The sequence below is a fragment of the Sinocyclocheilus rhinocerous genome, unplaced genomic scaffold (assembly GCF_001515625.1).
Source record: "Sinocyclocheilus rhinocerous isolate Xijiao unplaced genomic scaffold, SAMN03320098_v1.1 scaffold839, whole genome shotgun sequence".
Taxonomy (NCBI): Eukaryota; Metazoa; Chordata; class Actinopteri; order Cypriniformes; family Cyprinidae; genus Sinocyclocheilus; species Sinocyclocheilus rhinocerous.
Window position 1 is genome coordinate 222,229 of NW_015652287.1, and position 15,951 is coordinate 238,179.

At 40.6% G+C, this 15,951-nt stretch overlaps 1 protein-coding gene across 1 annotated transcript in view; it reads right to left on the reverse strand.

Moving 5' to 3' along the window:
* The window catches only part of LOC107714403 (glutamate receptor ionotropic, kainate 2), an 85,614-nt gene that overhangs the window by 66,168 nt on the left and 3,495 nt on the right, over positions 1-15,951 (reverse strand). Inside the window, exon 4 of the mRNA XM_016520239.1 lies at positions 720-926. Within this exon, the coding sequence (XP_016375725.1) occupies positions 720-926 (207 nt within the window). The remainder of the gene's footprint in view (positions 1-719; positions 927-15,951) is intronic.

Consider the following 15,951-nt stretch of genomic DNA (forward strand, 5'->3'; position numbering starts at 1 on the left):
AAAAAAAAAATAATAAAAATATTGAGGAAAAAAATATGTTTTCAACATTGATAATTATATGAAATGTTTCCTGAGCAGATAATCTGCATTTTAGAATGATTTCTGAAGGAGCATGTGACATAGAAAACAGGAATAAATAACATTTAAAAAAAAATTATATATATATATATATATATATATATAAAACTTGTTTTAAATTGTAATATTAATGTATATTTTTTCATTAATATATTTCATAATATTTGTGTTTTTACCACATTTTTTTGTTGATATAAATGCAGCAAATCCAGCCTTGTTGAGTACAGACACTAATATTGCACTTTTTTAATGCACTTTATGTATTGCTGTATGAAATAAATCAAATTTGCTTTAATGGTTTTGATAGTACTGAGAAATAAATCAGTCTAATCAGTTTAGGGAAACATCAGGGAATAAATATAATTAGTCAAAATTAATGATTATTATTTGTCTCAAAGCTTTTGTGTGATTATGTTGGCTTTTTTTGAATTGCTATTCAATAAACACTTCCAGTTTTTTTTTTTTTTCAATTTTAAATTCTAACATCTTTGGTGTGGGCAGGGGGTGACCAAATCTATACATATTCACATTGATGCTTTGAAAGGGAGCCAATTTTGCTCAACCTTGCAGGGTTGTACAGAGTGGAAAAGAGCCAACCTGAGTGCAATCAAAACAGTATTGGATTGTGGAGTCTGACTTACATGGTCCATCAGTTCTCGGATCATGCCGTTCCACTGGCCCGTGCTCTCTTCCTGCGCTCCGTACTTGCCATCCTCCACCAGTCGCACTTCGTAGGTGAAGCCCAGGATGGCAGCCAGCTCTCGCAGCAGGTCGATGCAGAAGCCCTCGAAGCGATCGTTACCGTATAGCGGCTTATCTGACTTCTTGAACATCTCGTAAGGCTCTTCCTGTGGAGAGAGAAGACATTGTGCTCTGATTGTCAGAAATATGTCTGATATATGTCTGATAGGGCAATATAATATAATATAATATAATATAATATATAAGCACATTTTTTAATTTTACTATTAAAAATAAATAAATAAATCAATATCTGTGTTTTTTTGTCTATACAAAGTCAATGGGTTCCAATGTTTAAACATCAACATTCTTCAAAATATCTTCTTTTGTGTTTCACAGAATAAAGTAATGCATTCAGATTTGGAACAACATGAGGGTGAGTAAATGATGTCCATTTTTATTTATGGTTGAACTGTTCCTTTAACATGGTGTTAACTATTGTAATGCATGAGCAACAAATCAGCAATATAAGACAGCTGATCTTGGCAATATAAATGCAGATATCTGGTTCAGACTACAGGAAGCTGGTGTGAACAGATCCTTCTATACCACTGAGACTATTCAGGAAAATGTTTTGTGCCAGGGGAGCTGCAGCAGAGAGAGATAAGCGCTTTCCCGCCCCCACGCTGCTTTACCACCCGCATATTCACGGTCCTAATGAACCAATGAGAGGCAGCCTGTTCACAGCAGGAGCCCGGCATAGAAACAACAGTTCCTCTCATGCATCAATGCTCTATGTGTAAACTTTTTTTTTTTTTTCATAAATTCAAAAAACATTTGAAAACATTGTCAGTTCAGCCACCTTAAGACCTGTACACAACAAGCACAACTATTCACAACAAAAAAAGCATGTTGATCATTCAGCTTTAATAGAAAAAGTGCCATTAAACAATAAAGGTATTACATTACTCACATTCATACTATATAAAATATAAAACTCATCTGATAATACATATATTGCCTGTTTTAATGCAGAGAAATAGAACTACACTACAATACAATATTTCTGATACACAAAGTAGACAAAGTAAGAAAGTCCTTCACTATAATGCAGTGTTAATGTTCATCTTAATTAAAATGCAAGGTAATTTATCTCAGATTAACAAGAAAAAAATATATTATTTTTGAGTTTATAGAACATATTGTTTGATGAAAGCACAGACCAACTTTAGCTGTTAGTTTTTCAAGCCTTTCTATTAATTAAGCATACACTGAAAAAAAATGGATTACAAAACAATTTTTACCCAGAATATGCTATTATTATTATTATTATTATATAAGCAACTGTACTTCATTGAAAAGCAAGCACTGTCATTCACATCTAACTGGAATGGCAGCTCCAGACACATGACCCAGAGGCTTACATCCTATTGGCTGGTGAGTGTTTTTAAAAAGAAATTGACCTACAGGGTGACACAAACCCTTGCTTTGCCGTCAGATCAAATTCTGTCACTGCTGTTAACAGGTTTATAGGAATGCACCATTTTGTTTTCAGCTGACAAAGATCATAGATCTGTTGCCACAGCTGCTTTCATTTTTGTTGTCCATTAAAAACAGTAAATTTTTAATATGTACAATTTTGTACCTTTAAGGTACTAATATGTACACGTTAGGTACTAATATGTACCTTTAAGGTACCGATATGCACCCTTTACTTACAAAGGCATATCTTTTGAAAAAAATACTGCCCCAGTGACAGCTTGTGTACTTTTTTTTTTTCTTCTTCTTCTTTTTTCTGATGAAGGATGAAGGAGGGACTTAATCCATATCTAAAGATCAGAATATCATAGAGACTTGGGCTGGCCTCTTTTGAAACCATTTAAGTAAACACCCAAACCACCTTAGCAACTGCATATGAATGCCGAACACCTTAGCAACACAGTGAGAACCCTTAGCAACTGCATAACAATGCCCTGGCAATCACCATAGCGTAATGTCGGTGAGTTTCTATAGAAATGCAGCAGTCACAGTTTATTTTGTGAAATGTCAAAATCTAGTTTCATGTTTCATCTATGTCTGGTCATGAATTCCGCTTGACTAAATTGCTCTTGGTGCATGAGGTTTTGGCCAGAGCTCTAAATCAAAACAGAGCCAATGAGAGCTTTTACATGAGAGCTCTGAGATGTTAGCGGACTGGCAGACAGGGAACCTGTGTTGCTTCCAGCTCAGTCAGAGCTACCTTTAGTTTATGAACACTGACCGGATGCTCCTTCAGGCCTCTAGTGTTCAGATCAGATTTTCATTGGCCAAAAGCTGTGTCAAATAACCCCCGGTGAGCTCTTTGTACTTGAGCGTTGTTTGTGCATGTGTGTTTTTCCATAGAAACAGTGCTGAAATTGGAGAGAGTTGCTCACAGAAAGCGATAATATTTCATAACTGCCTGAGCTTTTTAAACACACGTAGCACTTTGACTTGAAGCTGAACACTCAGTGAGCGCCGCTGCTTTCTTTTCCATTTGGCTTTTGTTTGTGAATGATTTTACATTCAGCTGGGTTTCATTTAGAGTGCTGTGCTCAAACATCTGCGAGATCCACCAGTCTGTGCAGCCAACGTATCATTCAGAAGAGTGGCATTTTGCTTGCAAATGGGTTTTTAATTAGTTTGATGATTTTACAATAATTTTTGGATAATTTTAAAATGCATTCCTTAGCATTGTCTTTTTCTATACTTGTCCTCTCTTCTTCCAACTAAAATGTCTATTTGTGATGAAAGACAGGGAATGAGAGAGCGTATACTTGGAAGCTCGTCTTTGTGTGAATACGCATGTTTACGCAGATCATTCAAGGTCAGAATGCTGCAGTGGCTGATGGGTAGGACAGCTACCCACAACTCTGAAAAAGATGCATCTTACTAACTGAAAATGCTCTGGAATGCTTTGAAGTACTTGTGAAATGTTTCATGGAAAAATAGCAGGAGATACATTACGTTTTCTCAAGTGCCAGAGGTCTCTGATTAATGTTGCTGAAAACCTGCTATTTCTGCATAACAAACCTCCCTTGATCAACAATGTGAATTTGGAGATGTCTGCACTTTGCTGCGGCAACCTCAAAAACACTTCAAAAGTTTGTTAAAAGTCATCAAAAAGCAACTTCGTCATGAGATCTATTTCACACTGAACGCATTTTACATAAATCTCACAAAACCTGTCAAGATGTAGGGATCATATTGCACTCCAAATCAAAAGACAAAAATAGGATATTATATTTCGCCTAAGGAAACAAAGCCCATTTGAAAACCATTAAGATGTTTTGCACTGCAACATTTTTTGGATGTGATAATAGTTACATTCCAAACATTATGGGCCACTGCTTAATTTAAGGGTGGGACTCCACTGCCACAGGCCTAATGAGTACGTCATTTAAGACCATAGTTCACAACATTAGATCAAAAGATCAGAACAATCCCATATATGCTCCTGGAAAGTGAATGAAAGTGGACAAAAGATACCAGCTGTAAACAGGGCCTAAATGCATTGATGCACTGCATTCAGTTATGTTTGTTATCATCAAACTCTATAATTTATAATCATTATACAAACATATTTTGATACACTAGACAAGAATAGACTTGACAAGAAAATCTGAGACAAGGACAGAGTTTAATCATAGTCTTGCATTCTAATAAACATAGCTCTTTATGCTAAGAATATCATATAATTGATGTTTCTTCTATTGTAAGTTGCTTTGGATAAAAGTGTTTGCTAAATGCATAAATGCAAATGTAATGTAAATGTAATTGTGATACATTTCTGTCTAAGAAGCATCCAACCTGCTTCAGACAATTTACACTACAGCCACCTCAGGAACAGCAACTATTGCATCTAAACTCATAAAAGAGCAATTGAGAGAATAAAAACTCTAATTAAACCAGTAATCCATTCAGCAGATGGGAAAGAAACAGCCCCTAAAAGCTAAGTCACCTTCCATTACTTGCCATCTAATTAAAAATAGGAATATTTTGACTCTTGGAAACAAATGATAAAGTAATTTGTCTTTTTGTCCAAGCAGTTGTCCCCACATGTCTCAAGTCCATCACTATCACCCCAGTACCAAATAAGTCACCTGTGTCCTGCCTAAATGACTATCGTTCCATAGCTCTGACCCCAATCATGATGAAGTGCTTTGAGAGGTTAGTCATGCACCATATCAAATCCAATCTCCCCAAAACACTCGACCCGCTCCAGTTTGCATACCGTCCAAACCGCTCCACGGACAATGCCATTTCCTCCACCTGGCTCTTACCCACTTAGAAAACAAAGACTCTTATGTTAGAATGCTGTTCATCGACTTCAGCTCAGCATTCAACACAATAATTCCACAACAGCTCATCAACAAACTAAACCTGCTGGGCCTTAATACCTCCCTCTGTAATTGGATCCTGGACTTTCTTACCAGAAGACCTCAGTCAGTCCGTGTCGGCCACAACACCACCAGCACTACCACACTGAGAACAGGTGCCCCACAAGGTTGTGTGCTCAGCCCACTGCTCTTCACGCTTCTGACCCACGACTGCACTGCCAAGTTCAGCTCCAACCACATCATCAAGTTTGCTGATGACACAACTGTGGTAGTTCCCATCAACAACAATGATGAAACACCCTACATAAAGGAAGTGGCACAACTGGTTGAATGGTGTGGGGCAAACAACCTGTCCCTCAATCTGAGTAAGACAAAGGAGGTTGTGATGGACTTCAGGAGAAACTCTGTTGACCACCCCCCACTGACCATCGACAGCTTGACTGTGGAGAGAGTCAGCAGCACTAAATTCCTGGGGGTGCACATAACAGAAGACCTCACCTGGACCACCAACACTACATCACTCTCCAAGAAGGCGCAGCAGCAGCTCCACTTCCTGCGCCGACTTAAAAGAGCAAGTCTCCCTCCACCCATCCTCACCACATTCTAAAGGGGAACCATTGAGAGCGTGCTGACCAGCTGCATCACTGTCTGGCACGGGAACTGCAATGCTGATGATCGCAAGACCCTACAGCGGACAGTGAACACAGCTGCAAAGATCATCGGTGCCCCTCTCCCCTCCATCCTGGACATTTCACCACATGAAAACTGTTGAAAAGAACATTGTGCAATTCTGAGTGTGCTACACACAGGTGAGTGCGCTGGACAAACCACCTGTAGAAAAACACACTTTCCTCTTTATATGTACCAGACACTTTCTTATAAACACTCCATGTTACAAGGACTTAATACACTGAACAAAATTATAAACGCAACACTTTTGTTTTTGCCCCCATTTTTCATGAGCTGAACTCAAAGATCTAAGACTTTTTCTATGTACACAAAAGGCCTATTTCTCTCAAATATTGTTCACAAATCTGTCTAAATCTGTGTTAGTGAGCACTTCTCCTTTGCCAAGATAATCCATCCACCTCACAGGTGAGGCATATCAAGATGCTGATTAGACAACATGATTATTGCACAGGTGTGCCTTAAGCTGCCCACAATAAAAGGCCACTCTAAAATGTGAGCCTAAGGCACACCTGTGCAATAATAATGCTGTCTAATCAGCATCTTGATATGCCACACCTGTGAGGTGGATGGATTATCTCGGCAAAGGAGAAGTGCTCACTAACACAGATTTAGACAGATTTGTGAACAATATTTGAGAGAAATAGGCCTTTTGTGTACATAGAAAAAGTCTTAGATCTTTGAGTTCAGCTCATGAAAAATGGGGGCAAAAACAAAAGTGTTGCGTTTATAATTTTGTTCAGTGTAAGATAACACCAATGTTTACATGTGAATGCAGCACAAATCACATTGCACTACTTGCTTCTTAACCTTTAATACCTCTTTTGCACAATATCATGTACAGTTATTATGTAAAGTACTTGTATAGTCTGTCTTAGGTTATGTGTATGTATAATCAACTATTTATAGTATATGTATAGTTAGACTACAGCTTTAGAAAGTTAGCTATGTAGGTCTAAAAATTGTTCTTGCGTCTAGTGTTGTATGTTTATATAGCACCGTGGTCCTGCGAGACACAACATTTCGTTCCACTGTATGAAAGTGAAGTGACGTGTGGCCAATTATAGTGTCCCATACTCAGAATTTGTGTGCTGCATTTAACCCATCCAAGTGCACACACACAGCAGTGAACACACACACACACACCGTGAACACACACCCGGAGCAGTGGGCAGCCAATGCTGCGGCGCCCGGGGAGCAGTTGGGGGTTTGGTGCCATGCTCAAGGTCTCACCTCAGTCATGGAATTGAAGGTGGAGAGAGCGCTGGTTATTCAATTCCGCCGGACCTGAGACTCGAACCCACGACCTTCGGGTTACAAGTCCGACTCTCTATCCATTAGGCCACGACTGCCCTATGTCCATACATGTAGCAGAATGAAAATAAAGCTTGACTTGAAATGATACTGGTTCATTTGTACCTTTTTTTTTAAAATAAACCACAGTTTTATCAATTTGTTGTGAAGCTGTTACTCTGAGAAATATCTGGAGGTGAAGGCGGCTATTAAATCCAGTTGGAAAGCTGCACACGACACTGCACTGCTGTTTTCTGAACTCAGCAACCCCAGACTGCTGCCTGAAGTTGTGATGCTGAAAACATTCAGCTATTAATCACAGACCTGGAGAACAAAACAGATAAGATAAGAAATAAGAAAAAATGGAACTGTATTGTGATGTGCGAGTAAACTATTCCTCGGAAGCCTACAGTACATTCACTGGCCATCTGATGCAGACTGCACACAAAACAGCAAGAAGAAACTGCACACACAGATGGACTGGTTCTACGTAGTTTCCGGCAGTTTGAGTGTACCAGTCAGGTTTTTTCTTTTTTTCTTTTTCGCAACATAGGCTCATTGGAAATACATGTCTCTACATTTCTGCAAAACTGAAGAAAAAAATAAAAAATAAATTACCTATACATATGAATAACGTCTCGGTTACGTATGTAACCCTCGTTCCCTGAAGGAGGGAACGGAGACGTCACGTCCCATCGCCACAGCTCCTGTACCACCGCTGAGCGGCTGGGTCACCGGCTCGGCTCCTCAGCGAAAACCTGAATATGCGCTGCATCTGCTGCCTACTTATACTCACGCTGTGATCAGCAGCAGCTGGATGCAATAATCGCATGCCAATGTGCATTGGCTCGTTTAGTTTACACTCGAAGTAGATTGGTCCCTCTAAGCGAGATCCCAATTCGTCGGTCATCCGACGTGACGTCGAGAGTGACCGACTGAAAGGGAACGTCTCGGTTACATATGTAACCCTCGTTCCCTGAAGGAGGGAACGGAGACGTCACGTCCCATCGCCACAGCTCCTGTACCACCGCTGAGCGGCTGGGTCACCGGCTCGGCTCCTCAGCGAAAACCTGAATATGCGCTGCATCTGCTGCCTACTTATACTCACGCTGTGATCAGCAGCAGCTGGATGCAATAATCGCATGCCAATGTGCATTGGCTCGTTTAGTTTACACTCGAAGTAGATTGGTCCCTCTAAGCGAGATCCCAATTCGTCGGTCATCCGACGTGACGTCGAGAGTGACCGACTGAAAGGGAACGTCTCGGTTACATATGTAACCCTCGTTCCCTGAAGGAGGGAACGGAGACGTCACGTCCCATCGCCACAGCTCCTGTACCACCGCTGAGCGGCTGGGTCACCGGCTCGGCTCCTCAGCGAAAACCTGAATATGCGCTGCATCTGCTGCCTACTTATACTCACGCTGTGATCAGCAGCAGCTGGATGCAATAATCGCATGCCAATGTGCATTGGCTCGTTTAGTTTACACTCGAAGTAGATTGGTCCCTCTAAGCGAGATCCCAATTCGTCGGTCATCCGACGTGACGTCGAGAGTGACCGACTGAAAGGGAACGTCTCGGTTACATATGTAACCCTCGTTCCCTGAAGGAGGGAACGGAGACGTCACGTCCCATCGCCACAGCTCCTGTACCACCGCTGAGCGGCTGGGTCACCGGCTCGGCTCCTCAGCGAAAACCTGAATATGCGCTGCATCTGCTGCCTACTTATACTCACGCTGTGATCAGCAGCAGCTGGATGCAATAATCGCATGCCAATGTGCATTGGCTCGTTTAGTTTACACTCGAAGTAGATTGGTCCCTCTAAGCGAGATCCCAATTCGTCGGTCATCCGACGTGACGTCGAGAGTGACCGACTGAAAGGGAACGTCTCGGTTACATATGTAACCCTCGTTCCCTGAAGGAGGGAACGGAGACGTCACGTCCCATCGCCACAGCTCCTGTACCACCGCTGAGCGGCTGGGTCACCGGCTCGGCTCCTCAGCGAAAACCTGAATATGCGCTGCATCTGCTGCCTACTTATACTCACGCTGTGATCAGCAGCAGCTGGATGCAATAATCGCATGCCAATGTGCATTGGCTCGTTTAGTTTACACTCGAAGTAGATTGGTCCCTCTAAGCGAGATCCCAATTCGTCGGTCATCCGACGTGACGTCGAGAGTGACCGACTGAAAGGGAACGTCTCGGTTACATATGTAACCCTCGTTCCCTGAAGGAGGGAACGGAGACGTCACGTCCCATCGCCACAGCTCCTGTACCACCGCTGAGCGGCTGGGTCACCGGCTCGGCTCCTCAGCGAAAACCTGAATATGCGCTGCATCTGCTGCCTACTTATACTCACGCTGTGATCAGCAGCAGCTGGATGCAATAATCGCATGCCAATGTGCATTGGCTCGTTTAGTTTACACTCGAAGTAGATTGGTCCCTCTAAGCGAGATCCCAATTCGTCGGTCATCCGACGTGACGTCGAGAGTGACCGACTGAAAGGGAACGTCTCGGTTACATATGTAACCCTCGTTCCCTGAAGGAGGGAACGGAGACGTCACGTCCCATCGCCACAGCTCCTGTACCACCGCTGAGCGGCTGGGTCACCGGCTCGGCTCCTCAGCGAAAACCTGAATATGCGCTGCATCTGCTGCCTACTTATACTCACGCTGTGATCAGCAGCAGCTGGATGCAATAATCGCATGCCAATGTGCATTGGCTCGTTTAGTTTACACTCGAAGTAGATTGGTCCCTCTAAGCGAGATCCCAATTCGTCGGTCATCCGACGTGACGTCGAGAGTGACCGACTGAAAGGGAACGTCTCGGTTACATATGTAACCCTCGTTCCCTGAAGGAGGGAACGGAGACGTCACGTCCCATCGCCACAGCTCCTGTACCACCGCTGAGCGGCTGGGTCACCGGCTCGGCTCCTCAGCGAAAACCTGAATATGCGCTGCATCTGCTGCCTACTTATACTCACGCTGTGATCAGCAGCAGCTGGATGCAATAATCGCATGCCAATGTGCATTGGCTCGTTTAGTTTACACTCGAAGTAGATTGGTCCCTCTAAGCGAGATCCCAATTCGTCGGTCATCCGACGTGACGTCGAGAGTGACCGACTGAAAGGGAACGTCTCGGTTACATATGTAACCCTCGTTCCCTGAAGGAGGGAACGGAGACGTCACGTCCCATCGCCACAGCTCCTGTACCACCGCTGAGCGGCTGGGTCACCGGCTCGGCTCCTCAGCGAAAACCTGAATATGCGCTGCATCTGCTGCCTACTTATACTCACGCTGTGATCAGCAGCAGCTGGATGCAATAATCGCATGCCAATGTGCATTGGCTCGTTTAGTTTACACTCGAAGTAGATTGGTCCCTCTAAGCGAGATCCCAATTCGTCGGTCATCCGACGTGACGTCGAGAGTGACCGACTGAAAGGGAACGTCTCGGTTACATATGTAACCCTCGTTCCCTGAAGGAGGGAACGGAGACGTCACGTCCCATCGCCACAGCTCCTGTACCACCGCTGAGCGGCTGGGTCACCGGCTCGGCTCCTCAGCGAAAACCTGAATATGCGCTGCATCTGCTGCCTACTTATACTCACGCTGTGATCAGCAGCAGCTGGATGCAATAATCGCATGCCAATGTGCATTGGCTCGTTTAGTTTACACTCGAAGTAGATTGGTCCCTCTAAGCGAGATCCCAATTCGTCGGTCATCCGACGTGACGTCGAGAGTGACCGACTGAAAGGGAACGTCTCGGTTACATATGTAACCCTCGTTCCCTGAAGGAGGGAACGGAGACGTCACGTCCCATCGCCACAGCTCCTGTACCACCGCTGAGCGGCTGGGTCACCGGCTCGGCTCCTCAGCGAAAACCTGAATATGCGCTGCATCTGCTGCCTACTTATACTCACGCTGTGATCAGCAGCAGCTGGATGCAATAATCGCATGCCAATGTGCATTGGCTCGTTTAGTTTACACTCGAAGTAGATTGGTCCCTCTAAGCGAGATCCCAATTCGTCGGTCATCCGACGTGACGTCGAGAGTGACCGACTGAAAGGGAACGTCTCGGTTACATATGTAACCCTCGTTCCCTGAAGGAGGGAACGGAGACGTCACGTCCCATCGCCACAGCTCCTGTACCACCGCTGAGCGGCTGGGTCACCGGCTCGGCTCCTCAGCGAAAACCTGAATATGCGCTGCATCTGCTGCCTACTTATACTCACGCTGTGATCAGCAGCAGCTGGATGCAATAATCGCATGCCAATGTGCATTGGCTCGTTTAGTTTACACTCGAAGTAGATTGGTCCCTCTAAGCGAGATCCCAATTCGTCGGTCATCCGACGTGACGTCGAGAGTGACCGACTGAAAGGGAACTGCAGTTTCCAGATTAAATAAACACTAGAGGCAGTAAAACTCCGGCAACTTTTATTCCTTTTCACACAATGTATGATTTGCAGGACCACAGTTTCGATTAATAAAGCCTAATTTTCGCACAATTACTTGAGGAATATCATGTTATGAGTCATAACATTATGTTTGAATGTTAGCGTCACATATCCAGCTTCACATGTATGGGTTTTCATATTCATATTTCATATTCATATTTCATATTTTGGGTTAGTCAGGCAAATCTCACATTTATGTTATACAACAGCTCAATAAATAAGTTAATATGCTGTGACTTACAGCTTTGGAGTTCGACACTAAATAAATCTCCTTTTTTGAATGAATCAGCTGAGTGAATAATTAAATTACCTATTCATAAAGACAGTCATTAGCTATGTTTCCATCCACCTATTTTTATGCGCATTTTGGAATATTGCATAAAAAATCGCTGGATGGAAATGCCAAGATGCGCATAAATTAAAAAAATGTGCATTAAAAACGTATACGCACAATTGAGTGGGATAAACTTTTTATCCGATAAGAAAAAATGCGCATTAACTACGATGGAAACACTTTACCGAATAAATTCCACCAAGCGCATCAAAAAAGTCATGTGACTTGCGCGATGGGACGGGAAAACCTGACTAACCAGCAGACCGATCTCGTTCCACAGCATCTAAAATGTTGTTTTGGTTGTTCTGAAATGCCAGAGCAAAGTGTGTCATCAAAGTATTTCTGTACAATTGTCTTAAACGACTGCGTTCCCGAACAGCAGCATCCGCCTCTGAAAGCAATGACCGCAGTTATTGTGTTTCATCTGCTCGCTCTGAGATGCAAGTAATTTATCATATATGAAAATTATTATATTAAGTGGCTTCTCCTACTTTTCTTAGTGATAAATAGTGCCGGTTGATCAGTAAGTGACGATTTTGTTCTCTTTGACTCGTTGGATGGAAACGGTGCTTTATTCGCAAATGTTTTATGCGATATTCCAGTTTTGCGCACAAGTTTAAATCGCATTTTTGGATGGAAACATAGCTTGCTTCATTCCTGAATGTATCAGCCTTTTTTAATGAATTAAACTCAACGACTGACTGACAGTGACTTGCTGCCACCTAATGGCAGTTTTGGTTTTATATTTTATCTAAAAATAATATTATTTCATAACATTGATTATGTAATTTAAGTAGCAGTGTAAATACATTTATACCACCTAGATTATACTTTTTGCTGCATTAAATAGTTTGTGTAAATGCCACTTCAGATGCAGCCTCTGCATTGCAAAACATGGATAGATTTATTGATACTTTGATTGTTAACAACCCTATGGTGTCATATTATTCTAAGTGTATTTATTGATTACATTTATTGACAAAAAAGTTGACATTCATAATGTTAGTAAAATGCCCTTATACAGTCAAAGGTGAACAGTTTTTGCTTCCTATTACAGTGATAATGTCTCTCAACTATTCTTTTGTTACTTTTTTTTAGAAAACCTGCAGCATGTTTGCTCACAGCCTATTAATAACAATCCAGAGGCAAACCTGCGGGCATTAAACTTTCATGTAAGGACTGACATTCACGACTCAGCATTCACCCCTCCCAGCAGTCTCCTCTCACACGTTCTCTCCTTTCATTCATGACAGCTTTGATCCTTGGCCGCCTGACTCAGGCAACTAGCATTTGGAGCATTTAATGCATTCTGATCAGCCACTGAAAGTGAATGAAAACACTCACACTACACTAAGCTTAAGATAAATAGTTTTGGAAGGTTCTTTTAGGGTTATCATTAACTAAATCTAAAACCATTTTAAAAATCATTACATGAAATTAAAATATTGATTATTATTATTATTATTATTATTATTATTATTAGGCTGATGAGAGAATACAACATGATATTTAGAGCATAAGAAAACATTTAAATTAATCTCCAATGTCACAAATCATCTCATATTCAGAGTTTTAAATTTTAACTTGTATCACACTTAGTAAGTAAATTAAGCTTTTCAAAGCCAATAAAGACAAGCCATTCCCCTCTTGCTGACAATAAGTCTTGTTGCTGTTTTTAACAATTCTCTACAATTGGGAAAATGTGCATATATATCCAATATTTGAAACAGTTGCACCATTTGACAGCAAGTCCATCATCAGAAATTATGACTGATGCAACAGTGAAGGAATGTAGAGGCATAAAGCAGTGAGATAATTTTCTTTTCTTTTTTTTTCTGACTCAGAATACTGTCGTTCTGCATGATCAAAAGGACACAAAATGAAGACGTGGAAATTCAGAAATGCAGAGTTTGCCACAAATGTCAAATTTAGATTGATTGTTTCCTGTGACACTAAACCTGTTAACCTCTATGCTGTCATTTTATTTTCATCCATTCAATCAAAAGGCAATTGTAATGCAAGTTTGTGACATTTCTGTGAATATTTTGATGTGATTTTCCAATAGAGTTGAGACAAGCAGATCAAAAACATGTTGTGTATATGCTTAGACTTTTCTCGCAATTGTGTATTGTGTCAATGTGTTTCATTTAGATAAAGTCCCTTCCACCTGCTTCTACATTTTGGGGTAAACATTCTTCACATTCACATAATCTGTTTTATTATTTTAGGAGGTATAAATACCCTTAAAGTGTAAGAATTAAACTCCAAATCAACAGTATGCCGGTCTAACAAACCATTCGCTCGACCACTGTGCATCACAAGCCACTGATAGTTCAACGCAGATAAAGGCAGCAGCAAGTTCTTTAAGTGTCAATTAAGTGTCAGTCGCATTGCACAATTGAGTAGATGATAGCTCACAGTTTTTTCTGCTGTATTTGTTGCTCTTAGCTTTCAGGGAAAAAATAAATCATAGCCATCAGTGTTGCAGATTTACAGCTCAGTATACTGAGCACACTCACAAATAAATCACAATGACGGTGATGAGCGAAATACAACATTCACACTTTGGGGATCAGAACAGGGTCACACTGGAAATCTGTTATTGAAGTCCTAAACCTAAAACCTTTTTTTTTTTTTAAAGAAAAGTTTAAAATATATTTTATGAAAAGTGCTGCAATATGTTACTACTTAAATAAGAAAGCAAAAAAAAAAAAAGATCTTGTATTACATACAACTTGTATTCACACAATCACAAAAAGATTGGTAACATCTTCTATATAAATCTACCCACAAAAAAAAAAAAAAAGATCCCTTCAATATTTCAAGTCCTTGACCACAATAAGATTTAATCAAAAACAGCAAAGATAGTAAACAGATACTATATATTTCTCCTGGGAAAAAGCTCCCAGTATAGAATACGCAAACAAAGTCTCAATATGTGCTCAAAAATACCAAAATACCAAATTCTGCTATTAAAATGAACTCTTAGCTCTTTTATCAATAAGGAAGGAATTTGTCACAAAGGAAACTTCTTGCTGTGAGGCATTGAACATATCCATTTTTTAGGGCTTTTTATCATTTATTTATTTATTTTTTTATAGTAAATAAGTATTAAATGTTAGGTTTGCTAGGAGAAATCTTTCAAGCACTCGCAGTATAAAATTATTCAACTAGTTTACTGAGAGTGTTTTTTTCATCAAGTAGTCTTCATCTACTACTTTACACATTTACACTTAAAGCTAATTTAAAAGTATACTTCCATAAACTAAAAAGTGGGCCAGTTTACTCTAAAGGCGTACTGAAATAGCCTCCTGAGACCCTGCATCCTCATATGAGGACATTATATTTGAGTGAATTTCTCTGAGACTATACATGCCACAGTTTTAGTCTGGATGTCCTGTACAGAGCACATTCAGGGCTTTTCAGAGATACTAAATGTTTAGATGTTTCACTATGACCACTCCCTCTCCTTGGTCTTCAAAAATGTCTGATATTAATTTAGTGACACTCTTATGGAAATATAATATTTTGTAATTATCATTTAAATCTGACTGATTTTTAAACTGTGTCATAAATCAACATCTCAGGAAAATGTTATGGGGTTTCAAATCAAAATATGACTTTCTGTTACGAAACAGGACTTTATACAAAGTTTGGTAAAAAAAAAATAAATCCAGAAAACTAAAAATGTATTCGTCATAAAAAAAAAATCAATTGTTTTTGCCTATGCATGTTCATTGTCTTTTTATTTTTCTTTAAAAAATTGAGTCCCAATATCCTCTACTAAGGGCATAGCATAACTTATGAATTAAATATAATTTTTACTTTTTTTTTTTTACATTTTGTTTAATGCTCTAAACAATGTAATGACATGAAAAAATACTATTTTTTTTCCTAAAATGTTTTGCCGGGTCTTAAGAGGATAGTACACATGCGAGAATACTACTAGTGCACTGATATTAGTAGACTTGCTACATAAAATATACTTCAACTTTACTTACATTTAAGTTAAAAAACAACTTGAAGTATGCATCTTTTTTTTTTTTTTTTTTAAGGGAAGCTATTCCATC